Raw genomic sequence first — 27,408 nt, forward strand, 5'->3', positions numbered from 1 at the left:
AAGCCAATTAGCCTGCAAACCTGTACGTTTTTGTAGTGTGGGAGGAAACTGGAGATCCCAGAGAAAACCCACGCAGGTCACGGGGAGAATGTACTAACCCCATACAGACAGCGCCCGTAGTCACCATTGAACCCGGGTCTCTGGCGCTGTAAGGCAGCAACTCTAACGCTGTGCCATCATACCACCCTAAATCCAAGTGTAATAAACTGGGTTGATGACAAAGAGTTTGTGCTAGGTAAATAATCCGTGACTGAATGACATAGAAATAATTGTCTAAAAGAAATGAAACATTGCAGTTTGGCTGGAACGAGGTAATTCAAGTTTAGACTGTCTAACATTGTACTATTTTGCAGACAGTCATGGTGTCGGAATCTAAAGAAAGTGTGCTGACGGGAGTGTTGAAGGTCATTTTGCACAGCATGGCTTGTAACCAGAGTGCCCTCTTCCTGCAACACTGCTTTGCCACCCAACGGGCACTTGTCTTCAAGGTACGTAGCGAGGCTCACGTTTGGTTAACTTTATGTACAACTGCTTTAACATTAAATTGGACGAACAACACCTCATATTTCACTTGGACAGTTTTCAACCCAGCGGTATGATTTCTCTATATTTTAAGTAACTCCTGGCTTTCCTCTCTATCCCCCTCCGCCACCCCAGTTGTCCAACTAGTTGTACTGTTCCTATCCTTGTATTCCCTTGTTATCACATCTTCCCCAGCCAACAATGGGCCATTGTGGGCTTCAACCTTCCTTGGTCGTCTGTTGCCGGCCCTGCTATATTCCGGCCTTTTCTACCTCCACCTCCTCCCTCCTCAGAATTTATTATGTAAATTCTGTATTATGGCTTATAATCCTAAACTGTTAACTTATTTGTTTAAAACAATTTACTCTTTTTTGAAGAGTAAACAAGGCGACAGATAGCACAGGAAGGCGACAGATAGCACAATGGGCTAAGAGTTCAGCTGGCGACCGGAAGGTAGCCGGTTCAAATCCCGCTTGGAGTGCATACTGTCGTTGTGTCCTTGGGCAAGACACTTCACCCACCTTTGCCTGTAATGGAATGTAATTACGGCGGCAGGCGCGGGCACACTGCGACGCCCTGTGTCTCCCTTTCAAGGGAGATGCTAAAAATGCATTTCGTTGTCTCTGTACTGTACACTGACAATGACAATAAATTGAATCATTTCATTTTTTTCATTAAATAAGTAAGATATTTTCACTGATAGCTGCGGAAATTCATTCCTATTCCGGCATTAAAGCACTGTGTTAGAAACATAGAAATTAGGTGCAGAAGTAGGCCATTCGGCCCTTCGAGCCTGCACCGCCATTCAATATGATCACGGCTGATCATCCAACTCAGTATCCCGTACCTGCCTTCTCTCCATACCCCCTGATCCCCTTAGCCACAAGGGCCACATCTAACTCCCTCTTAAATATAGCCAATGAACTGGCCTCAACTACCCTCTGTGGCAGAGAGTTCCATAGATTCACCACTCTCTGTGTGAAAAATGTTCTTCTCGAAACGTGTTGTTGCATTAGGTTAGAAGGTTTTAGCTATATGGAGAGTCGAGCGCCGAAACTTCTCTCCATAGATGCTGCCTCATCCGCTGAGTTTCTCCAGCATTTTGTGTTTACCTTAAAGCCCTGTCCCACGATACGAGTTCATTCCAAGAGCTTTCCCGAGTTTGCCCCGATTCAATCTCGGAGATTTACGGTAATGGCCACTCGTCGGTACTCGGGGCTCTCGTGGACATTTTTCAACGTTGAAAAATCTTCACGAGTCTTCCCGTGCTTACCTGCCGTTAGCGAGTCTTCCCGAGCACCTGCCGTTAGCGGTACGAGCCGCTAACAGACGTCCCCGAGCTCCAACGGGTAAGTGCGTTCATTCTCCGTGCTTACCACAAATTTGATTTTTTTTAAACTCGGGAGAGCTCCTGGAATGAACTCGTACCGTGGGACAGGGCTATTAGAAAGAGATTTGTTTAAGCTGGCATCATGTTTGGCATGGACATTGTATGTCAAAGGGCCTCTGTTATATTGTTCTATGTTCTAAGTCAGTACTGTGTCAGAAAATGGTGAGGTGATCCCTAATCTGCTGTTTGATTTGTCTTTTGAATGCCTTTGCACAGTTTCCCGAAATGCTGTTTGAGGAGGACACTGAGCTCTGTGCTGACCTGTGTTTGCGGCTACTTCGACACTGCAGTAGCTGTGTGGGCACCATCCGGTCTCATGCCAGCGCTTCCCTCTACCTCCTGATGAGGCAGAACTTTGAGATTGGCAATGTAAGTACATCAATTCCTTTTGGTGTTGAATAAGGGAAGGCAGCAACTCGTTATAATCCAAAAGTGATCCAAATAAATCACAATCACAATAATACTTTATTAGCCAAGTATGTTTTGCAACGTACGAGGAATTTCATTTGCCAAGTCAGTCGTACAATAAAAAGCAACAGAACACACAAAACACATTTTAACATAAACATCCACCACAGTGACTCCTCCACTTTCCTCACTGTGATGGAAGGCGAAAAGAAGTTCAATCTCTTCCCTTTGCTCTCCCGCGGTCGGGGGCCTCGAGCCCTCCGTTGACGGGACGATCTTGACCCCCCGTAGCCGGCAGTGTTAATATGTTGTATGTTAAACCATTAATATGTGATACTGAAAGCACATTGTCTACATTTAAAATGACATGCACACCCCTAGAAATAGCACCATTAGCAAGGAGAAATACAATTTTTACATACATGGTGTCGAGATCCCTCAAAGTCTTCCATTTGTCAATTAAACCCCACTCACTCTTCTGAATGAATTGCCTTTTTAACATTTTCTCTTGAGGCAACCCACCCATTCCAGATATAAGTCTAGCTAACAATTGCTGAATTGCTGACAACATATTAACATCCTTCCTCAAATAAAGAGACCACTCCCATGCACAGTAATACAAATGTGATCCCACCCAAGCTGTATAGAACTGAAGCATAACCTCCGTACTTCTATGTGTGGGAAAGAACTGCAGATGCTGGTTTAAATCGAAGGGTAGACACAAAATGCTGGAGTAACTCAGCGGGACAGGCAGCATCTCTGGAGAGAAGGATTGGGTGAAGGTTCGGGTCGAGACCCTTCTACATTTCTTGCCTATACATTTGCAAAGACATTTGCCCATCTAAACATGTTTTAAAGACCACTCTCCTATCTGCCTCCACCACCCAGTGCATTCCAGGCACCAACCACTCTCTGTGTAAAAATACTCCAGGCTGAGGAAGGGTCTCGACCCAAAACGTCACCCATTCCTTCTCGCCAGAGATGCTGCTTGTCCCGCTGAGTTACTCCAGCTTTTTGTGTCTACCTCCCTACTCCTATAAATACAATTCCCTGGTCATTTTAGACTCTCACACTTTTAGAGATACAGCGTGGAAACAGGCACTCCAGTCCACCGAGACCATGCCGACCAGCGATCACCGCATGAATATATTTAATAATCTGTCCCAATCTATTGATCTGTCACTCGTTTTGTGAGATTGGTTGATTTCAATGATGCTCAAGACACATTTGCCTGCACTCCATTGTAAGCAGAAGAGCTTGAATGTGTGTGTCCATAACCTTACACATTTTATAACTAAAGTTGCGTGATTGGAGTTCTGAAGAAAGGTTATCGACCTGAAACATTAATTCAGTTTCTCTCACCACAGATGCTGCCTTATCTGAAAACTATTTTCTGCTTTTATATCAGATTTCTAATGTGTAGATATTTTTTGCTTTTCAACGCAAATTATTTTTGGATAGTTGGGTAGGAGCCAAGCCCCGACATGTCCTTTATCCAACCTTGTCCCCCTTGTGTCATGTGGCCATCAGCAGAAATTGAGTAGGTGATCCGAAGGTGCAATGTATTTTAAAAACATGTTTTTTCTGATCCCTGGTAAATTTATGAACTTATCTGGACTCGTTAAACAAATTAATCCATTACTTTGAGTCAGGAGGAAGTTCGAGTGTGAACCTGTAGTCCCATTAGTCTGTAGAGGACCCAGTGATATCTTAGAGTTAGCTCAGCTCACCGGTCACCTCGCTGTCTCCACTGATGATTCATCACTGCCCTGTTTTGTCATACAGAGGCTGCCGATGAGGTCTTAAGCAATATTTATTCTACAGCAGAGACCATTGTTCTGGTAAGAGCAGAAAAATATCGGCCAAATTGTAGCGCTAATAGAAGAAACTAACCCGATCATCCACTCGTACGTGCACCCACTGTAGCATAATACTGGGAGTTTGCCTCTAATCTATAATATTTATCCTGGCATATGAAAAAACTGAACGGAGTTTCTTTGTCTTCTTTAAGAACTTTGCCCGAGTGAAAATGCAAGTCACAATGTCACTGTCTTCGCTGGTGGGAACTTCCCAAAACTTTAATGAAGAGTACCTTCGACGCTCTCTGAAAACCATTCTGACATACGCAGAGGAAGACCTGGAACTGCGAGAAACCACCTTTCCTGAACAGGTAAAACTTTCTACTTGCATACTGCCAACTCTGTAATATGGACCGAAATATTTACTTCAAAGTTGCCAGTAATGGCCTGAGAATTAGCAATGACCATTGGACAACTCTCTGGCCATTCTGGCAAATGACTAAGCATCAGTTCAAACATTACTTATCAAACTAATTTTGACATTTATAAAATTATGATAAAAACTGAATTTGATTAAGTGAGCATGTTAACCCATTTTGATTTCATCCATTAAAAAAGAGAGATTCCTCAACTTCCTTCCATCTGCATCTTTCATCATTCATTCCTTCATCCACCATTTAGCCCCAAATAGTCATCATTCTTTCTATTTTTTTTAAAATATTTTATTTTATTAGAAGTAAGTACAATCATATGGCACCAAAGTGCCTAATATATATTTTCATAATACATTTTATGTACAGCTTCTTTCTATGAAGAACATCCTGACTATTTTTAATTTGTGGATATTTTGCTTGAATTCATATGTTGAGATTCTACCTTGTAATAGTGCTCTGGCTTCACCTCTTCTAAAGCGTTCATTCAAAACTATGATTGTGCTCGTCTGTGGTTTTATTATGCTGCTTATGGTGGATAATATTCTTTTTACAAACATCATTTTTCTTATCTGAAGTGATTTCCCCATTGGGACTTAACTGAGTGAAGTGTTTTGTCCCAGAAGCGAAGTGAGAAAAACATGTATTCAGCAGTCAAGGGACATGGCTTTGAAGTCTACTCTGAGGTTTAGTTTAGAAATGCAGCGCAGAAAAACACCCTTTGGCCCACTGAGTCCGCAGCGACCAGCGATCCCCACACCAACACTATCCTACATACACCTGGGGCAACTTAGTTATACCAAGCCAATTAACCTACAAACCTGTGCGTCTTTGGAATGAGGGAGGAAAGAGAAGATCTCGGAGAAATGCGGAGAACATACAAACTCCAGACGGGCAGCTCCGGTAGTCTGGATCGAACCCGAGTCTCTGGCGTACATTCATAGCAAAAGGATTTGAGTATAGGAGCAGGGAGGTTCTACTGCAGTTGTACAGGGTCTTGGTGAGACCACACCTGGAGTATTGCGTACAGTTTTGGTCTCCAAATCTGAGGAAGGACATTATTGCCATAGAGGGAGTGCAGAGAAGGTTCACCAGACTGATTCCTGGGATGTCAGGACTGTCTTATGAAGAAAGACTGGATAGACTTGGTTTATACTCTCTAGAATTTAGGAGATTGAGAGGGGATCTTATAGAAACTTACAAAATTCTTAAGGGGTTGGACAGGCTAGATGCAGGAAGATTGCTCCCGATGTTGGGGAAGTCCAGGACAAGGGGTCACAGCTTAAGGATAAGGGGGAAATCCTTTAAAACCGAGATGAGAAGAACTTTTTTCACACAGAGTGGTGAATCTCTGGAACTCTCTGCCACAGAGGGTAGTCAAGGCCAGTTTATTGGCTATATTTAAGAGGGAGTTAGATGTGGCCCTTGTGGCTAAGGGGATCAGAGGGTATGGAGAGAAGGCTGGGACGGGATACTGAGTTGGGTGATCAGCCATGATCATATTGAATGGCGGTGCAGGCTCGAAGGGCTGAATGGCCTACTCCTGCACCTAATTTCTATGTTTCTAAGGGCTGTAAGGCAGCAACTCTCCTGCTGCACCACCATGCCACCCTAAATAGGTGATTGCAAAATACCAATTCCCAACTAAATAGTACTCTCTCGACTGCAAATTTAGGGCATTCTTTTATTTTGATGGAAGAAAGTCTAAAATGTTTTTCCCCTTGGCTTTTTTGTGTGTCCATGTTGTTGTGATTTGATGAGCTATTCCTTTCCTGTCCAGGTTCAAGACCTGGTGTTCAATCTGCACATGATCCTCACAGACACAGTGAAGATGAAGGAACACCAGGAGGATCCTGAGATGTTGATGGATCTAATGTACAGGTCAGCACGTCTTTATGTCCCATTGCGTACCTCGTGACCCGGACATTTGCTGTTCTCCAAGCCCAAATACGTGCTCTTTAAGCTAACGCTGTGCCTTAACCTGACAGAATTGCCAAGGGCTACCAGACATCGCCAGATTTGCGTCTGACGTGGTTGCAGAACATGGCAGGCAAGCACTCGGAGCGGACGAACCATGCGGAGGCAGCGCAGTGCCTGGTACACTCCGCAGCATTGGTGGCTGAATACCTCAACATGCTGGAAGACTGTCGGTACTTGCCTGTGGGTTGTGTCACTTTTCAGGTAAGAAGGTGTTTCCTTTAGCTAGTGGCACAGTGACAGTGAGCAGCGTTCCAGATACCAGGGTGAACGAGTCGGCCAGGACAGGAGAGGGTGAGGGGCCAGAGATCATGGTCCATATTGGCATCAACGACAAAGTAAGAATAAAGATGTGGTCATAAAGTCATAAGGAATAGGGGTAGAATTAGGCCATTTAGCCCATCAAGTCTACTCCGCCATTCAATCATGGCTGATCAAAATTGCTGGAGAAACTCAGCGGGTGCAGCAGCATCTATGGAGCGAAGGAAATGGGTAACGTTTCGGGCTGAAACCCTTTGTCTGAAGAAGGGTTTCGGCCCGAAACGTTGCCATTTCCTTCGCTCCATAAATGCTGCTGCACCCGCTGTGTTTCTCCAGCACTTTTGTCTACCTTCGATTTTCCAGCATCTGCTGTTCCTTCTTAAACAATCATGACTGATCTATCTCTCCCTCCACACCGTATTATCCTTCCTTCTCCCCATAACCATAGTCATGCAGCACGGAAACAAGTCCGACATCTCAACTCGTTCCTGCCAACCGACAAACCCCTTCTAATGTGGTCCTATTTACTCATGTTTGGTCCTGCAAAGAGATTTAGAGGGAGACGCACATAACTGCAGATGCTGAAAGCTTGAGTAAAAAAACACACTGCTGGAGGATCTCTGCAATGGGGGAAAAAACAGACAATGTTCTGGAGTCATAGAGTCATACAGAGTGGAAACAGGCTCTTCAGCCCAACTTGCCCATGCCAACTAACATGTCCCATCTACACTACTCCTACCTGCGTTTGGCCCATGTCCCTCTAAACCTGTTCGATCCATGCACCTGCCTAAATGTTTCTTAAATAGTACCTGCTTTAGATGAATAATGTTTAGGAGAACTGCATGATCTGACAAAGTGTTGTTAATTTGAAATACAGTTCTGGTGCCTGCTTTAATCTTCTTTCAACCAGCTGAGAATCTCTGATCTTAAGAGGTTTGCCTGTAATATTGTCAGTAAAAGGTGCTGTTGCCATCACTGAGGCTTTTTGATGATAGAATCTGATCTGCCCACACAGCTGATGAATATCTGGTAAAAATGTGAACTTTTGGGAGGCGGTGGTTAATATAGCACGAACAATGAACAGCTTTCAGTTCGATAACACTTTCAATATCCCCAGTATTTCACAGGTCAACAGCAAAGGAGAACAAAAAGCTGCAGTTGCTGGAAGTCTAAACTAAAAATAGAAAATGCTATTAACACGCAGCAGATCAAGCAGCATCTGTAGAAAAGTGAAACAATAAATCTAATGTTTCAGAACTTTGTCAGAATTGAGGAAGGTTTTGAACTTGAAAGGCCCCTCCTAAATGTCCAAGGAAAGAGATGTACAAAAACAGAGGACTTTAGCGCTTGGCATCTGAGAATATCATCAGTATTGAAATGATTAATTTCAGCAATGCTCAACATTCTCAGGCTGAAGGAGTTTATAGAGAAAGAAAACAGAAACCACAGAGGAATTTGGAAGCTGGATTAAGGATTGTCAGTTCCATGCCCCTGCCTCAGAGGGCGGTGGAGGCCGGTTCACTGGATACTTTCAAGAGAGAGGTAGATAGGGCTCTTAAAGATAGCAGAGTCAGGGGATATGGGGAGAAGGCAGGAACGGGGTACTGATTGGGGATGATCATCCATGATCACATTTAATGGCTCGAAGGGTCGAATGGCCTACTCCTGCACCTATTGTCTATTGTAAGTTGTTTAGATGGGGGCTACCACATGGGGATGGCTGAATGGTATGTTATGGTTGGGATCAAAGTTTAGATTACCTTAAGTCTGCAGAGAATAGAGTGAGGAAGGCTATCATTTAAAATGGTGGGTGTCTGTGAGTAGCTTCAACATGTTTAAATTTAGCCCAGGAATAAACTTGCATTTGTAATTTTACGTACTTCTCTCCATAAAGAATATATCATCAAACGTCCTTGAAGAATCGGCTGTATCGGATGACGTTCTTTCTCCAGATGAAGAAGGAATTTGTGCTGGGAAATATTTCACAGAAGCTGGCCTGGTAGGATTGCTAGAACAAGCAGCAGCATCCTTTACGATGGTACGTTAATATGGTTTGTTCTTTCCCCCTCTTGATTGGAATTTTATGCTAATTATTTTCTCTTGGAATCATAGTGGTAGAGTCTTGCATTTTGTCCAACTTTATCTCTCTTCCTGCGTCTGGTACTTCACTCCTTCCATTTCCCTCAATAAGAACAGATAGTTTCTTGTATTATACAATGGTGGTGGGTGTATGGAACGAACTGCCAGAGGAGGTAGTTGGGGCAGGGACTATCCCAACGATTAAGAAACGGTTAGACAGGTACATGGATAGGACAGGTTTGGAAGGATATGGACCAAGCGTGGGCAGGTGGGACTAGTGCCGCTGGGACATGTAGGGCCGAATGGCCTGATTCCACGCTGCATCACTCTATGACAGTGACAAATTCAGAACAGCAAGTTTGTAGTGTGATCTGAAGTAGTGCAATTGCAGAATAACTGAATGAGGTGGAGTTAAGAGTAAAGAGTACATGGCAACACCTATGGGAATGGTGGCCGATTGGGAAAGGGGGAGATGCAGCGAGACCTGGGTGTCATGGTACACCAGTCATTGAAGGTAGGCATGCAGGTGCAGCAGGCAGTAAAGAAAGCGAATGGTATGTTAGCTTTCATTGCAAAAGGATTTGAGTATAGGAGCAGGGAAGTTCTACTGCAGTTGTACAGGGTCTTGGTGAGACCACACCTGGAGTATTGCGTACAGTTTCGGTCTCCAAATCTGAGGAAGGACATTATTGCCATAGACGGAGTGCAGAGACGGTTCACCAGACTGATTCCTGGAATGTCAGGACTGTCTTATGAAGAAAGACTTGATAGACTTGGTTTATACTCTCTAGAACTTAGGAGATTGAGAGGGGATCTTATAGAAACTTACAAAATTCTTAAGGGGTTGGACAGGCTAGATGCAGGAAGATTGCTCCCGATGTTAGGGAAGTCCAGGACAAGGTGTCACAGCTTAAGGATAAGGGGGAAATCCTTTAAAACCGAGATGAGAAGAACTTTTTTCACACAGAGAGTGGTGAATCTCTGGAACTCTCTGCCACAGAGGGTAGTTGAGGCCAGTTCATTGGCTATATTTAAGAGGGAGTTAGATGTGGCCCTTGTGGCTAAGGGGATTGGGGAGTATGGACAGAAGGCAGGTACGGGATACTGAGTTGGATGATCAGCCATGATCATATTGAATGGCGGTGCAGGCTTGAAGGGCCGAATGGCCTACTCCTGCACCTGATTTCTATGTTTCTATGAATGGTTGTAAAATGAATGAATGGGCAAAATGGGGGGGTAAAGAGGTCTAGCTTTAGATGGGGGATCTTGGTTGGCATGGATGAGTTGGGCAGAAAGGCCTGTGTTCTTGCTGTATGTTTGAAGTGACTCTATGACACTACCTAGGTACAAGTGACTATAAAGTACCATTGCACCATTAAAAGAGGTAATTGGTTCAGGAGTCTGATAGCAGTGGGGAAGAAGATGCTCTTAAGTCTGTACATCGGGGCTTTTAAACCCGTATCTTCTCCCAGAAGGTGGAAGAGAGAAAACAGAATAGCCAGTCGGAGGCATCTTTGGTGATCAGCCTTCCTGATTCATCGCTTCCTCCTGTTCTTCTGCCCAATCTGATTGTTCCGTTGTAGGAAAATCTTACATGCTTTTGTTTGATGCGGCTACCTATTGACATCGTTACTTCTGAACCTACAAGCCCTCTGCCCAGAGAGTACTTTCTAAACTACCAGCCGAGATTTTCAAGATATATAAACATCCTTCATGTATAAACATGTGAAGGAAGTACTCCTTGTAACACTAATCTCTTCAGGAAGAATGTCATTTTCTAAAACCATGGAGTAGATATGTAGTACAGGCACTAATCGCTGGAGTAACACAGCGGGTCAGGCAGCATCTCTGGAGAAAAGGAAAAGGTGATATCTCGGGTTGAGACCCTTCTTCAGACTCCATCAGGTAGATACATAATGGTGATCTACCTTGGCAGACTGTCTCCAGCACAAATTTTAGCCTGTCCTGGTTTTCTGCAGTTTTTAAGGATGAAAAAAACATTTGCTCTAATACTCCCAAATGAATTCACTGTTGGAAAAAAAAATCAGCAACCCCTATCCCAATGCGCAGTCCCAAGACTGAACGGCTGATCTTTCTTTTATCCCCGCCAGGCTGGGATGTACGAAGCTGTGAATGAAGTTTACAAGATCCTGATTCCAATTCATGAAGCCAACCGGGATAGTAAGAAACTGGCAACAATCCACGGGAAACTACAGGATGCTTTCAACAAAATCTCTAATCAGGTATTGGACGTGCACACAGTAGCTGCCTTTTTAGGAAATGGAGTGTGTGTGTGTGTGTGTGTGAAACATGTTTGTCAAATGTGCTGAATATTTTTAACGGTAAGGGCTGGGCTGGAAAATTAAGTTCATAAGACATAGGAGTAGAAGTAGGCTATTCGGCACATTGAGCCTTCAATCTATTTTTTCCCTCAATCCCATTCTCCTGCCTTCTCCCCATAACCCCTGACGCCAATCAAATTCCAATTAATTATGTGCCAATTTCCGCCTTAAAAGGACCCATTGACTTGGCCTCCTCTGCCGTCTGTGGCAATGAATTCCACAGATTGACCACCCTGCGACGAAAGATATTCTCAACCAATCTACTTTACTCCACTTTCATTGCCCTTCCCAAAGTTCACATCAAAATAAGATGGGAGAGAATGTGCCTTTAGTGTTGGTTAATGCTTCCTGTGAGTTGGTTGCTGTGCTTTGCAAGTGGAGCTTCCCTCCTTACTTTCTCACGCAATTGTGGAAAGAGCCTCACCCATGCCTTTGCCTCTTCCCCAAATCACTCTCCCTAAATCACGCAATATTAGATCAGCACTAGCCTGTGCATTAGAGAGTCAAATTAGCACAGTTTCTTGAGCACCTAACAATTTTTAAACATGGGGATTTTAACCTGAACAGCAATTTTAAACTGGTGTGAACTCAAGCTGTTTTGGAGAAGTGACACTAAACAAAGGTGTATACCAAACCATGTTAGGAGATATTATGTAAGTTTTAAGAAACATTTCAGGTAAAGAGGGAAGTGGAGAGATTGGGGAGAACATGCCAGTTGCAAGCATTACCAGCAAAGCCACCAAAAGCAGATACACAAGGTTAGAAAGTAAACCATCCAGGGATTTGGAGGAAAACCACAGGAGAGAGAGCAAGGAGATTGTTTTTACTCAAACCTTGAGTAAATAGGATAGACACAAGAAGCTGGAGTATCTCTGGGGCGAAGGAGTGGGTGACGATTCAGGTCGAGATCCTTTTTCAGAGATGCTCCCTGTCCCGCTGAGTAACTCTTTTTGAGTCTCTCTTTGGTTGAAACCAGCATCTGCAGTTCCTTCCTACACCTTAAGTAAATGACCCCCGTGTGTTAATAAAACACAGACGCCCAGTGTAAACGGCAACACCTCACAAATACCTGCCCACCTGTCTTGCACTTCCTACCTCATCTGTGGGGAAATCACCATGAGTCCACTAAACCCAGCGGGGAGGAAGTCTTCTCGATGCCCAGGAATTGCCTCGGGAGAAGGATGGGCAGATAGACGTGCTACAGATTTTGATAGGCAAATGAATGAAGTTGACTGCACACACTTTTGACAAAGCCAGCAACCAGAGATACGGAAACTTGCTGCAGCATTCTGATCCTTCACTGGCACTAGTGCAGTGCAACACAAAGAAAATACAGTGGACAGATTTAAAAAGCCGCACCTCTGGTCTTGTCGATCCCAAGCCCTGCCACAAGGTGGTGCACACGCACTTTCTTCCTTGTGTTAAATGAGCTGCTGCATGAGTCGGGCTCACAGTCAGCTTCCCAAGCCTCAGTAAGAGGATCTGTCAAAGCAACAATGGAAGTTAGAGCTCCATTTAAAATTCTTTTGAGTCAACTCCAGGAACCCCACGTTTAAGTCCTGGCTGATGTTAATTGGCTCTTCCTGTGGAGTTGTTGAAGGATTCAAGTACAGCTCAGCTGAGTGACGAGGTGGAGATGGGTGCAACTTTGGAATATTGCTTTTAAAATGTTCTGCTCCATTGTTTTGCAATCAAACATAGTATAACCCATTCAGACATGAAGCACTCTGGCAAAATTAACCCAACTCGATGGGGTTGCTATCCATTGTACATCAGGGTGAATGGGGGAGATGGAAGGTTATGTTGGGTTAACTTGGTCATGTAGGTATTGGTCTCGGATAGGGCTCTCTCATCATCTGTTGATGAAGGGAAAAATGCTAAATGCACAGAGAATCAAAAAGAACGTACAGTGCCCCCTTGCTGTGGTGTGTGTGGCATATAAACATTGTGCAACTTGCACTAATGCTTTTCCTGTACCAGACATATTGATCAGATCCCTTCACAGGGATTAACATGTCCTATTGACCATGCCGTCAGTGGCTGACGGGTACCCTTCATCATGAGGTTGACTGACATGTACCCTCTTCATGAGGCTGGCTGGTGTTCACCTCTCACGGTGACATTGGGTCATGTGATTGCATGAGATAGTGACTGGCTGACTGCATTCCTTGCTATGTCATTGTTGATTTGTAGTCCTTATAGTAACAACTGGCGTATATCTCTGACCGCGATGGTGTATTTAACTGCGTACACTGCACTATCATGCCTGTGTTTCCATTACAGTGTACCCTTCACAGTCACTGAATGATAGGATACCCCTCACAGTTGCTGACTGACTGTACCCTCTCACTGTAGCTGTGTACTCCTCACAGTCTCTGACTAACTCTCCATACCCTTCACAGTCATTGAATGACAGGATCGCCTTCACAGCTGCTGACTGACTGTACCCATCACAGTCGCTGACTGACTGTGTACCCCTCACAACACTGACACATTCCCCTCAAAGTCACTGATTGCATTCCTGTGACCGTGACTGACTGATGCGTAGATCCCCGAGATCTTCGTTTGTCACGGTGCTTGCTGCATTTGTGACATTTTGCACCACACACACTCTCTATTGTTATTTAAGATTCTGCACCAGATTAATTTTATAAAACACACACCTGAAAACAAACATATCGATTGCAACGCTCTGCAGCTCAAAACTGTGTGCTCAGCCTTGGATCTGTTTGACCGTTCATTGATTAGTAAATGTTGTCTCTCTTTTGCCTTACCTCTCCCCTTACCCCTCTCTGTCCACATGCAGAGCTCTGGCTGGGAGGTAGGCGCATGGACCTGGTGTGGATTGCATTGTTTGTACAGTGATAGAGCTTTTGCATGTCACGGCCTGTGTCACATGAGCAGATGGCACACACTGTAGCAGGGAACTACTCCCATGTTGTCACTAATGTTTCATCAGCTAACTCTGAGTTAGACATCCAGCGTCACTTCAGGCAGCCCTCTGTTGTCCAGGTGGGAGGGATGAATGAAAGCTCATTTATACCTTTTGGTTCTATTCTTATCCTTCTTTCAATGATTTCCTCCATTCTATGTGTGTCCTTCCTTGTATATACTTTTCTGGTTTGAATCAGTGGAAAATCAGCTCTAGGGACCTTTCACCTAGTTTAAAGAGGTTGTCTTAATTTGTCTAATAACTGACTTGTCGTTGATGTTCCATCCCGACTAACTCTCCCATACCCTAGTTCCTACCCAGCAGAGGTTAGAATAGAATAGAATAGTTTCTTTATTGTCATTGTAACATGAACCATGTACAACAAAATTAAAAAATGTCAGCCAGTCAGTGCACCATTCAAAAATTTCTAAAAGCTAACGATACATACAAGATAAAATATTAAAAGATAAACAACTAAAATAAATATCATGGAAATAGCACGCATAAACATGAGGCAGGGATTATTGCAATGTTATGAAACAATTAGACAGGTACATGGATAGGTGAGGTCTAGAGGGATATGGGCCAAATGCAGGCAGGTGAGACTAGTGCAGATGGGACATGTTGGTCGGTGTGTGGACAGGTTGGGCCGAAGGGCCTGTTTCCAAGCTGTATGACTATGACTTCTATTGCTATGCTTGTCATGTGAGATTGTAGAGCAGTTGTCAGCAATCTACAGTGGCAGAATGAGATGACTGTATGCTGTCCTCATATACCACCTTCATCATGAGTAAAGAGTTTCCAGAGCTTGTGCTGCAGCAAGCAAGACAAAGGAGACTTAACAGATGTAGTTCTATGGTGCAGCGGTATTGTTGCCTTACAGCGCCAGAGACCCAGGTTCCATCCTGACTACGGGTGCTGTCTACGGAGTTTGTACCTTCTCCCTGTGACCACGTGGGTTTTCTCCGGGTGCTCAGGTTTCCTCCCACACTCTAAAGACGTACAGGTTTGTAGGTTAATTGGCTTGGAATGACTGAGAGAGAAAGGTTGGAGCACTCTGCCAAAGAACGAGTTTGAACCCAGCCTCAGATATATATCTGCATTTGGGTATCCCTTGAAAGTTATGCATTTCATCCCTCGGGTCACCTGTCAAAGGGTTGACATCATTTGCAGCTTTGAAAGAAGAAAGGCAAGTCCTATGTGCACAGCTAACCCAGGCTGATGGGGAGCAGTATTGTAATGGAGACATCATTGGCATATCCAATGCTGGCTGCACTCCCCACGTCTCAGATTCGGGAGAGTGGCTCGGATCGGAAATAATGGGAATTCTCAAGTTTTTTGCAGAATATCAGGTGTTTGTTTGTCCAGTCACATGTTTTCGGGGGTGGAAAAATGAGCTCTCATTAAGGATTCATAGAGCGTGCCTCTGTACATCAGAGAATAACTTCATGCAGAAGGCTGCCTGAAAACTGCTAATATTGCATTGCCTAATCGTTCCGTGATCACTCTGTGTCGCTGACTGATTGTTTCTCAATGGATCACAAGTCATAATTCTTGCACACAAGCCATGTTATAACCAAGTAACCCCCATCACGGCATGCACGTGTTGTGTTTGCAGAACACCGGCCAGTATAACTGCAGAAGTCCTGTCAATTAGGTGGAAGTGGGACAGAGAAGTCAGTTTGCTGAGTTCTCTTTTCTGAGCCGTCAAACTTCAGGAAAAAAAATCAACTTGACTAAGAAAGGGATGAAGTGACAATACTCTGTTGTGCTGCAGCAAGCAAGAATTTCATCGTCCTATCTGGAACACATGACAATAAACTCTCTTGACTTGAATTAAATTCTGAATTGATATAAACTCTCATGAAATAACATTCCGTGAGATTTGATCCAGGTCTGAGATGTGTTAGAAAAGATTGTCACCTGATTATGGCTGTGTGGGAATGTGAGCAAACTAAATATATAAAAGCCGTTGTCCTTAGCTTGCAAACTCTTTAACCTGCAGCTGTCAGGTGCAGTGATTCCCATCTTGGGCAAGCTGAGCCGAAGAGCCTGTTTCCATCCTGTTTGACTGTGACCTGCTGAAAGCTGCAATTTATTGAGAAATTCCGATGAAGGTTTTTTGACCTGAAACATTAGCCCTGATTTGCGTCCCACAGATGCAGCCTGACTGCTGAATATTTCCAGGAATTAGATTTCAATATCTGCAGGTTTTTTTAATTTTCAGTATATTGAGCGAAACCAGGAGGTTTTATGTCAGAATCGAGCATTAGGCAGGCAGTTCATTGCTTTCTTTTATTAAGCTGCTGACTCACCTTCATCCCACCTCCAGAAACTGCTGGTTTAAAGGGCAATGGAGTAATTACTAATTATCGTCTGATAAATGGTTCAGATGGAGTCCAAGGCCTACGCAGTCACGGATGTTCTGCAGAAGATCTTTTGGTTCATTTTGAACCTTAGATTGTACATGTTTGTGCCCAGTCCTTTTATAGACTACTGATGTATGTCTATATTTCATTTAAATATGATTCTGAACAAAGTGAGCTTTGTGGGGTGGAGATGTGCTTTTGTAAAGTTGCATCCTTCACTTCTGATGACCTCAACCCAAGAATATTAGAAATTGGAGGAGCTGAGGGTAAAGGTTCAGGGAGTGACTGCGTTGTATTTCAGTCTGAGGATGTTATTGCAGACATTTGCTCACCGGGGACCCTGGCATGCTTTTCTTGGGGTTGCAATGTGCACTTGTTGAAAACTGATTTCAGACCCAAGTGTAGATGCCTGCGCTTTGTGATGTGACCGGTGTGTGTTCCACCAATGTTTGAGTAAAACAAAGTTCCCCTTGTATTCCTGGTCAGGGAGTTTCCTGATGACATCCGCTGTGATGAAACTGCTGCTGCGAGCCTGAATTAAATATGGTCTATGCTTAAAATGCCATCTCTCTGAAGAGCATGGCCTAACTTCCCAACAGCAGGAAGTGAAGCCTGAACGCCTGCTTGAGACTTGGTCGTCTGCTCATTCAGCAGGAATTATGTTGAGGCATATTTAACGGTGGGCTGTAGGAGGAATTAACTTAAATGAAATGTGTGTCTGTATTATGAATCTCACACTTTCCATGCAGCAGTGCTATGACTGTGGTGTCACAGGAGACCTCCTGTAGCCTGTACATATAAGAGTAATCGGTGTTTAGCCTATCAGTTAATTATTCTTTCTATCTGCTTTCTCTTTTACTGCATTTGCTGCCGATCACATTGTCCTCTCGTTATACCTTGTGGTAAGTTGCTATATTTTATTAATTTACTGTGATTTTAAAGATATAATTTGCACCCAAGATTACTTAAAATGAACTGACAATTACTTATAAATGCTTCTGGCATTCTAGCAATTGCTTCGTACTTCAGCTTCCAATTCTGTTAGATTTCTTTGATTTTCAAAGTTCTCTCGTAGAGTTTGCTACCTGACCTTCCAGCTGGAAAGGTGGGTTCTACTTTTGATGGAGTAGCATTAAAGAAATTTCGAAGCTCCCTCGATGTATTAAATAGCAGCCTTTCATCAGTGGAACTTGATGTGAAACCCTCCCAGAACGCTGCGATCTATCTGCTACCTTGAGTGCCCTGTGATATGAAGCCAATTAATAGTTGTCTCAAATTAGAGTGGGTGCCCCCCACAGTCCAAAGCTGTGATACGGTGCAGGATTGAGTTGGCCTGTTGGATCTACAGATCACACACAGGTAAAGTTGAAGTGTTGAAAGATAGGGTTGTGTCAATTTGGTGGCGCAGTGGTAGAGTTGCTGCCCGGAGACCTGTACGGAGTTTGTACGTGCTGTCTGTACGGAGTTTGTACGTTCTCCCCGTGACCACGTGGGTTTCTCTCCCAGATCTTCGGTTCCTCCCACAGTCCAAAGACGTACAGGTATGTAGGTAAATTGGCGTAGCAAATGTAAAAATTGTCCCTAGTGTGTGTGTGTGTAGGATAGTGTTAATATGCGGGGGTTGGCGCGGACCAGGTGGGCCAAAGGGCCTTGTTCCATGCTGTATCTCTAAACTAAACTATGGATGAAGCCTACCCTCACAATATTGGATGATGAGTAGTACTTCCTATAGGTGGCAGAGCGGTGCAGCTGGTAGAGCTGCTGCCTCATGACGTCAGAGACCCGGGTTCATCTCCATACAACCCACTGTGTGAAGTTTGCGCATTCTCTCTGTGACTGCGTGGGTTTCCTCCCACATCCCCAAAAATGTGCAGGTTTATAGGTCAATTGGCCTGTGAAAATAGCCCCTAGTATGTAGGGAGTAGATGAGAAACTGGGATAACTTCGACCTAGTATGGATGGGTGATCGATGGTCAGTGTGGGCTGATGGGTCCTGTTTCCATCCTGCATCTCTAATCTGAACTGTGAAGCAATGCCATTCGCAACTCCCTGTTCCCGGTCAGTTCCACTCGCTAACCCTGTCCCTCCATTTTCAATATTGGTGATGGTGCTTCAATGGTGTGTCCTTCTACCTTTTGCTTTCAATCTGTACCACAACTCAACTCAATTGATGCTCAGTAGGGTAAAAATATTTCTGTACTATTCCAGCATATGATCCGACCTCACCGTGTCATGAGTTGCTATTCTAAATTGGTAACACGAGATACCGATGTTTCTCTTACGATTTCCTAGCTGTTGTGCCTATTTATGTCAAATTATTTTCCACAGTGATATGAGTGACCAACCGGCCTCAGACTTGACAACTTCATTCTGGATATTAGACACCAGACGTTACAAACGCAGCTCCAAATTTGGAACATTTGGGAAAAGTTTAAGATGAGTGTGTGGGAAATTAAAAAATGTAGGCTGCTGCACCCTGCCAGGTGAAAGAGTTAATATATGCAATTAATCTGAGGTGAGATTATTTAAACAAGGAAAACCAAAACTAATGATGGCCTTTCAAAGAAAGTCTGAGGTCTGATCAAATATAATGTACGTTAACATCAAGTTGCAATCTGTATCCATTTTGTGAGGCTGCTTTTGAATAACTGCACTTAAATTCAGGCTGTTTTTTTTTTTTAAACCACTGACGTCTTTAACTAACCAGTGCAAAATAAGAGCAGAGCAGATGTTAGGTGGAGGATTGAATGAATTTCTACGGTATATGTTAACGGTCTTTCCTCAAACATTTCCGCAGGCCACAAAGAGGATGTTTGGGACTTATTTCCGGGTGGGTTTCTACGGTTGTAAGTTTGGAGACCTGGATGAGCAAGAGTTTGTCTATAAGGAGCCCTCAATCACCAAACTGGCGGAGATTTCATACCGACTTGAGGTGAGTGGGTTCGCCAAATCCATCATAACGTTGCCCAGGTGTGTAGGAAGGAACTGCAGATGCTGGTTTAAACGGAAGATAGACACAAAAAGCTGGAGCAACTCAGCGGGTCAGGCAGCATCTCTGGAGAAAAGGAATAGGTCTCGAGCCAAATCGTCACCTATTCCTTTTCGCCAGAGGTGCTGAGTGACCTGCAGCTTTTTGTGCCTATGTAAAGTTGCCCAGGAATCTGTAGCACCATTACTTTCCTTCGCGACCTGAACATGTACGTACAATTCTCAGGTACACAAAAATGCTGGAGAAACTCAGCAGGTGCAGCAGCATCTATGGAGCGAAGGAAATAGGTAACGTTTCGGGCCGAAACCCTTCTTCAGACTGATTCAGACTTCAGACTGTACAATTCTCATACTTAACAATGATGCAATACATGGATGTGTAGTGTACAATAAAGAAGATAGTAACAGATGTAGGGGATAGCACCAGATTGGTGTATGGGCAGATAGGTGGCAAGTGAATCTTAGTGCTGAGAAATACAGTGTTTGATTTTAATGGAAGAGGCAGGATAAATTAGAGTGCACTGTTCCTGCACAAACCAACCTCCCTTCCATTGACCATTTATACCTCGTGCTGCCTCGGCAAGGCCAGCAGGATAATCAAGGACCAGTCCCAACCTGGCTATTCCTCCTCCTCCCCTCTCCCATCAGGCAAGAGGTATAGAAGTGTGAAAACGCACACCTCCACATTCAGGGACAGTTTCTTCCCAGGTCTTATCAGGCAACTGAACCATCCTACCAACAACTAGAGAGCAGTCCTGAACTACTATCTACCTCATTGGAATCCCTTGGGCTTTCTTTAAACGGACTTTACATAGAAACATAGAAATTAGGTGCAGGTGTAGGCCATTCGGCCCTTCGAGCCTGCACCGCCATTCAATATGATCATGGCTGATCATCCAACTCAGTATCCCGTACCTGCCTTCTCTCCATACCCTCTGATCCCCTTAGCCACAAGGGCCACATCTAACTCCCTCTTAAATATAGCCAATAAACTGGCCTTGACTACCCTCTGCGGCAGAGAGTTCCAGAGATTCACCACTCTCTGTGTGAAAAAAGTTCTTCTCATCTCGGTTTTAAAGGATTTCCCCCTTATCCTTAAGCTGTGACCCCTTTTCCTGGACTTCCCCAACATCAGGAGCAATCTTCCTGCATCTAGCCTGTCCAACCCCTTAAGAATTTTGTAAGTTTCTATAAGATCCCCTCTCAATCTCCTAAATTCTAGAGAGTATAAACCAAGTCTATCCAGTCTTTCTTCATAAGACAGTCCTGACATCCCAGGAATCAGTCTGGTGAACCTTCTCTGCACTCCCTCTATGGCAATAATGTCCTTCCTCAGATTTGGAGACCAAAACTGTACTCAATACTCCAGGTGTGGTCTCACCAAGATCCTGTACAACTGCAGTAGAACCTCCCTGCTCCTATACTCAAATCCTTTTGCTGGACTTTATCTTGCACTAAACGTCATTTACATTATCCCCCTGTTCATCATGTATCTGTACACCATGGATAGCTCAATTGTAATCATGTATTGTCTTTCTGATGACTGGTTAGCATGCAACAAAAGCTTTTCCATGTACCTCAGTACATGTGACAATAAACTAAACTAAACTAAACGAAGGTGTGCAAGAGAAAAGAGACCTAGGGGTATATGTATTTCATGTGAATGTTTCCAGGAAGCTTGCAAGAATGTATAGAAGAAATTTACTGAAATGATTTTGGTGATGATGGAATTTAATTATGTGGATTGACTAAGGACTAACCAAGAAGGTTACATGGGCATCTGATTGTGATATTTAAAAACATGCGCTGGTGCAGAGAGAGTAGACAGAGAGAATCTATCCATGTGGAGAGCCAAGAGAGAGAATAAAGATGATTAGCAAAAGAATCACAATTGATATGAGGAAAACATTTTCGTAAGTTATAGGAGCAGAATTAGGCCATTCGGCGCATCAAGTCAACTCCGCCATTCAATCTTTCCCTCTCAACTCCACTCTCTTGCCTACTCCCCATAGGCAAGTCAAGCCAAGTCAAGTCGAGTTTATTTGTCACATACACATACGAGATGTGCAGTGAAATGAAAGTGGCAATGCTCGCGGACTTTTGTGCAAAAGACAAACAACAAAACAACAAAACAAATTATAAACACAATCATAACACACATATTCTTTCACATAATAAATAATGGAAGGAAAAACGTTCTGTAGAGTTAGTCCCTGGTGAGATAGGCGTTTACAGTCCGAATTGCCTCTGGGAAGAAACTCCTTCTCAACCTCTCCGTTCTCACCGCATGGCAACGGAGGCGTTTGCCTGACCGTAGCAGCTGGAACAGTCCGTTGCAGGGGTGGAAGGGGTCTCCCATGATTTTGTTTGCTCTGTAGTTGCACCTCCTGTTGTTATAGTTCCTGCAGGGGGGGTGAGTGAAGTTCCCATAGTGCGTTCGGCCGAACGCACTACTCTCTGCAGAGCCTTCTTGTCCTTGGCAGAGCAATTCCCAAACCAGATGGTAATGTTCCCGGACAAGATGCTTTCCACCGCCGCTGCGTAGAAGCACTGGAGGATCCTCGGAGACACTCTGAATTTCCTCAATTGCCTGAGGTGGTAAAGGCGCTGCCTTGCCTTACTCACGAGAGTAACCCCTGACATCCTTTTTTACACAATGAGCCGTTCAGGCCTGGTACACATTGCAAGAAGTAACAATGGAAGCAGATTCCAGTATGATATTCGAAAGTGAACTGGATAAGTATCTGAAAGGAAAGATTTGTAGATTTGAGTGGAAAGATTGGGCCAGTGGAACTAGGTGGATCACTGGTTCAAACTGCTCCCTTTCTGCAAATCTATGAGCATTTAAAAAAAAAAGGTTCTCACGTGTGTGATTTTTATTTAATGTAAAGCTTAAACATTTTCAGCCAAATAATTATTTGTAAAATGTAATTACGCTTGTATCATAGGAAGCCTGACGGCTGATTTGCACATAAAACAGCAGTGTTATCAGCAAGATAAAATTTAAGTGCTGATGATTGAGTGATAAATATTGGCCAAGATTGTAGGGCAAACTCCCTCGCTTTTCTTCAGACATAGCACAATGGGAATTTGGCATCCATTTGGTTTCTGTTTACTTTCCATGTGATATGTTTTGGAGTGGGGCTGAAACATGTGACCTTTTACTTGGAATGAGAATCCTTCCAGTGAGGCACAAGTCAAGTCTATATCTCTTACAGTTTTATAACTTGAGACTTTAAAAATTCTAACTATTGCGATTTTAATTGAAGAGTGTGTGTATACTGGGAATGCCCCCACAGTATCGGTACTCTGCTTCTGTCAGTGTAGGGTGACTGAGGACAGTTGTCTTCCTATAGAAGGTTGAAAATAGTGCTTTGGTTCTAAGGATATAACGTGCTGCTGCAAATGGAGTTGTGATGGATCTGCGAGAATTGCTTGGTGTTGGAGTTGAACTGGAATTTAGCACTTCCCTGCTATGTGCAACAGTGGCAAAGCCTGTCGTTTTTATTGCCCCGCTTTGCTGATGCTGATGTCCCACTGTACGAGCTAATTCAAGAGTTCTCCCGAGTTTCCCCTGATTCGAACTCGGAGATTTACGGTAATAGCCGCTCGCAGGTACTCGGGGTCTCGTGGACATTTTTCAACACGTTGAAAAATTGACATGGTGTTTTTTCCAACATGTTGAAAAATCTTCCCGAGCTTACCGCGTTTCCCCGAGTACCTGCCGTTAGCGTTACGAGACGCTAAGAGACGTCCCGAGCTCCGACGTACCCGCTACGTACATTCATAGAACATAGAAATTAGGTGCAGGAGTAGGCCATTCGGCCCTTCAAGCCTGCACCGCCATTCAATATGATCATGGCTGATCATCCAACTCAGTATCCCGTACCTGCCTTCTCTCCATACCCTCTGATCCCCTTGGCCACAAGGGCCACATCTAACTCCCTCTTAAATATAGCCAATGAACTGGCCTCAACTACCCTCTGTGGCAGAGAGTTCCAGAGATTCACTACTCTCTGTGTGAAAAAAGTTCTTCTCATCTCGGTTTTAAAGGTTTTCCCCCTCATCCTTAAGCTGTGACCCCTTGTCCTGGACTTCCCCAACATCGGGAACAGTCTTCCTGCATCTAGCCTGTCCAACCCCTTAAGAATTTTGTAAGTTTCTATAAGATCCCCTCTCAATCTCCTAAATTCTAGAGAGTATAAACCAAGTCTATCTACATGCTTACCACGAGTTTGATTTTTTTTTTAAACTCGGGAGAGCTCTTGAATTACCTCGTACAGTGGGACAAGCCCTTTAACAAGATTTCAACCTTGCATTACTGGTGCTGTAGTAAAATGGGTTCCATATTGCATTCTTGTTCTTGCCATGACAGGAGTTCTACCGAGACCGGTTTGGGGAAGAGGCTGCTGAGATTATCAAAGATTCCAATCCAGTCGACAAAGGCAAACTGGACCCAAACAAGGTAATAGCAACTTGGATGGTAAAATTACTGGCTGTGGAAACATGAACAATTAATTTGCTGCTCAAGTATTTAACTTGGTCTAACAACCTTTCATGCCGTGAATAGGCAAGGTGTAGAAGAATGCGGACAAATGAGATTAGCGTAGATAGCAATAAGTGTCGGGATGTGTAGGAAGGAAATGTAGATGCTGGTTTAAACCGAAGATAGACACAAAATGCTGGAATAACCCAACAGTTCAGGCAGCATCTCTGGAGTGAGGGAATGGGTGACGTTTCAGGTCGGGTCTCGATCCGAAATGTCGTCCATTCCTTCTCTCCAGAGATGCTGCCTGTCCTGCTGCATTACTCCAGCATTTTGAGTCTAAGATAAAATGGTCTGTCTGCTATGGTAAGGCAAAGGGTCCCTTTCTGTGTGGTATGACTCTGTAGGCCTAGTACATAGCATTTGAGCAGTTAAAACTCAGATGTTGCAGTTGAGAATCTTTTAGGTGATGTTTTCGGGTCAAGACCCTTGAACCCAAAACATCACCTTTCCATGTTCTCTGAGATGCTGCCTGACCTGCCGTATTACTCCAGCACTTGTGTCCTTTTGTGTATTAACCAGCACTGCAGTTCTTTGTTTCTACAGTTCATAAGAAACTTGACAAGAAATTGACAAGAAAGGGATGAGGGTTTGAATACAGAAACTTGAGGAAATTTGGCTGCAATCATAATGAGACCACAACTGTAGTTATTGTGTACAGTTTTGGTCTCCCTATCCAGAAAAATATACCCTGAACATAGAGCAAGTGAAGAAGCGTAGGGCAGTCACGGTGGTGCAGCGGTAGAGTTGCTGCCTTACAGCGAAGGCAGCGCCGGAGACCAGGGTTCGATCCCGACTACGGGTGCTGTCTGTACGGAGTTTGTACGTTCTCCCCGTGACCTGCGTGGGTTTTCTCCGAGATCTTCTGTTTCCTCCCACACTCCAAAGACGTACTGGTTTGTAGGTTAATTGGCTTGGTAAATGTGAAAATTGTCCCTAGTGGGTGTAGGATAGTGTTAATGTGCGGGGATCGCTGGTCGGTGTGGACCCGGTGGGCCGAAGGCCCTGTTTCCGTGCTGTATCGCTGTACTAAACTAAACTAGTGCTAGGAAAGCAGGCTTACATATGAGAAGAGATTGAGTCGACTAGTCCTGTATTCTCCAGAGATCAGAATAATTGAAAACATTCTTACAGGACTTCACAGGCTAGATGCAGGAAGAATGTTTTCCCTGACTGAGGAATCTCGAAGCCAGAGTCAAAAAAGGTTTCAGACTGAGATGAGGAGAAATGTTTTAATTCCGCAGAAGAATCTTTGGAATTTTCTAACCCTGAAGACTGTGGAGGCTCAATCATTGAGTTCATTAATAACCAAGATTGTTGGGTTTCTGGGTGTTAAAGTTATTGCGGGATATGGGTTTAGTGCGACAACATAGTGCTGGGCAGATCAGCCGTCATATTGATAAATGGCAGTAGTCTTCAAGGACCGTTTGTCCTCCCGCACCTTCGCCTGCTGCTGCTCTGTGCTTGTAAATGAAGGGACAGGAGAAAATAGTTGTCGAGCTGTTAAGTGTATTATATAAGGGGGACCTGGTCGGGGGGGGCTACTGAGAACAAAGGGGGATTCAGTAGTGAGGTGGCACCGAAAATGAAGGGGACCCGGCAGGGGGAGCCCATCAAAAATGATGAGGGACCCAGGGCTGGGGGTTGCGGGGAGACAGTAAATAGGAATGTTCAGTGAACGTTTGTAACTGTGTCGGCGCCAAACGTGGCAACACTTGTGTACAGTCCAGCTGAGATCTGCTGTATGATTTGTCTGGGTTGTACGCAAAACAAAGCATTTCACTGTACTTAGGTACATGTGACAATGAAGTATGACACAAAAAGCTGGAGTAACGCAGCGGGCCAGACATCATCTCTGGAGAAAAGGAATAGGTCAAGATCTTTCTTCAAACTGAGTCAGTGGAAAGGGAAACGAGAGATATTGACGATGATATAGACGTTTCCAACAAATGAATCGTTCGTTCGTGCGGTCACTCCTGTGTCAGACGATGTCGCTCGCTGTTGGCTTCTGTCGTTGTCCTACACGTTGACAGAATTGTCGCCCGACGCGTCACAGAGTGCATTGTGTCCTCACTTCCAGGCAAAGATTCTAGAGGAGCTTTGCTTCCAGGAATCTTTGTTTCCAGGAATCGCGGTGAGGAGGCTTCTGTCATGATCCCCAAATGAATGAAACGTCTGCAAAAAAGTAGCAATGATATTGGAAACAAACCCTTCTTAGCTGTGGGCTAGATGAAAACGAGTTACAGACAATGAAACTCATCAGGAAACTCACTCAATAAAGTATCATTGAATTGTTGAATCATCGAAGAGAGATGCAGGAGGATTAGGAAATAGGGGAGAAGAATGTGGAGAGGTTAAAGCATTCACTACCAGAGTTACTGACAGGAACAGAGATGGAGAGAGGAAGAATGTGACGGGGGAATGTGGGATGATGCTGATCTGGAGGATTATCCTTCATCATTGTTTTAACTTGCAAAGTTTGTAACCATTAGGAAGTGTCCATGTTTCTTTCCAGGCATATATCCAGATCACGTATGTTGAACCGTTCTTCGACACCTACGAATTGAAAGACCGCATCACTTACTTTGACAAGAACTATAACTTGCGCTGCTTTATGTACTGCACGCCCTTCACGTTAGACGGCCGTGCTCACGGTGACCTGCACGAGCAGTACAAGCGGAAGACCATCCTCACCACCTCGCACGCCTTCCCCTACATCAAAACCAGGATCAACGTCATTCACAAGGAGGAGGTAAGATATGCGTTCCAACGTGGCTTTCAGTTACAAAGGAATGGGTGATGTTTCAGGTTGAGACCCTTCTTCAGACTGTGCTGAACTACTATCTACCTCTTTGGTGACCCTCAGACTATCCTTGATCGGACGCTCTTAGCTGGCTTTACCTTGCACTAAACGTCATTCCGTTATCATGTATCTATACACTGTCAATGGCTCAATTGCAATCATGTATTGTCTTTCTGCTGACTGGATAGCAGGCAACAAAAGCTTTTCACTGTACCTCAGTACACGTGACAATAAACTAAACTGAAACTCACCCCAAATGTCGCCCATTCTTTCTCGGTATAGATGCTGACCGTCCTGCTGAGTTACTTCAGCATTTTGTGTCTATCTGCGATATAAACCAACATCTGCAGCAATTGCTTCCTACACATCTCTGTACTCCACCACTTTGTGTCCATCTTTAGTAGAAACCAGCATCTGCAGTTCTTTGTTTCTACAAAGTGAAAAGGGTTCTGACCTGAAACATCGCCTGCCCATTCCCTCCACAGATGCTGCCTAACTCATTAAATTACTCCAGTGTTTCACTTAAGATTCCAGCATCTACAGCTCCTTGGGTCTAAACAG

At 44.1% G+C, this 27,408-nt stretch overlaps 1 protein-coding gene across 4 annotated transcripts in view; it reads left to right on the top strand.

Moving 5' to 3' along the window:
• LOC129714348 (dedicator of cytokinesis protein 7-like) overlaps window positions 1-27,408 on the top strand; it is a 135,105-nt gene that overhangs the window by 100,211 nt on the left and 7,486 nt on the right. For 3 of the 4 annotated variants that reach the window (XM_055663893.1, XM_055663895.1, XM_055663896.1), the window contains 11 exons: window positions 354-488; window positions 2,129-2,281; window positions 4,332-4,490; window positions 6,331-6,431; window positions 6,539-6,731; window positions 8,683-8,826; window positions 10,979-11,110; window positions 14,016-14,030; window positions 19,317-19,442; window positions 23,874-23,963; window positions 26,560-26,796. In XM_055663893.1, the coding sequence (XP_055519868.1) occupies window positions 354-488; window positions 2,129-2,281; window positions 4,332-4,490; window positions 6,331-6,431; window positions 6,539-6,731; window positions 8,683-8,826; window positions 10,979-11,110; window positions 14,016-14,030; window positions 19,317-19,442; window positions 23,874-23,963; window positions 26,560-26,796 (1,485 nt within the window). The remainder of the gene's footprint in view (window positions 1-353; window positions 489-2,128; window positions 2,282-4,331; window positions 4,491-6,330; window positions 6,432-6,538; window positions 6,732-8,682; window positions 8,827-10,978; window positions 11,111-14,015; window positions 14,031-19,316; window positions 19,443-23,873; window positions 23,964-26,559; window positions 26,797-27,408) is intronic. The other variant, XM_055663894.1, reaches the window with a different exon arrangement.

The sequence above is a fragment of the Leucoraja erinacea genome, chromosome 39 (assembly GCF_028641065.1).
Source record: "Leucoraja erinacea ecotype New England chromosome 39, Leri_hhj_1, whole genome shotgun sequence".
In the NCBI taxonomy this organism is placed as follows: domain Eukaryota; kingdom Metazoa; phylum Chordata; class Chondrichthyes; order Rajiformes; family Rajidae; genus Leucoraja; species Leucoraja erinaceus.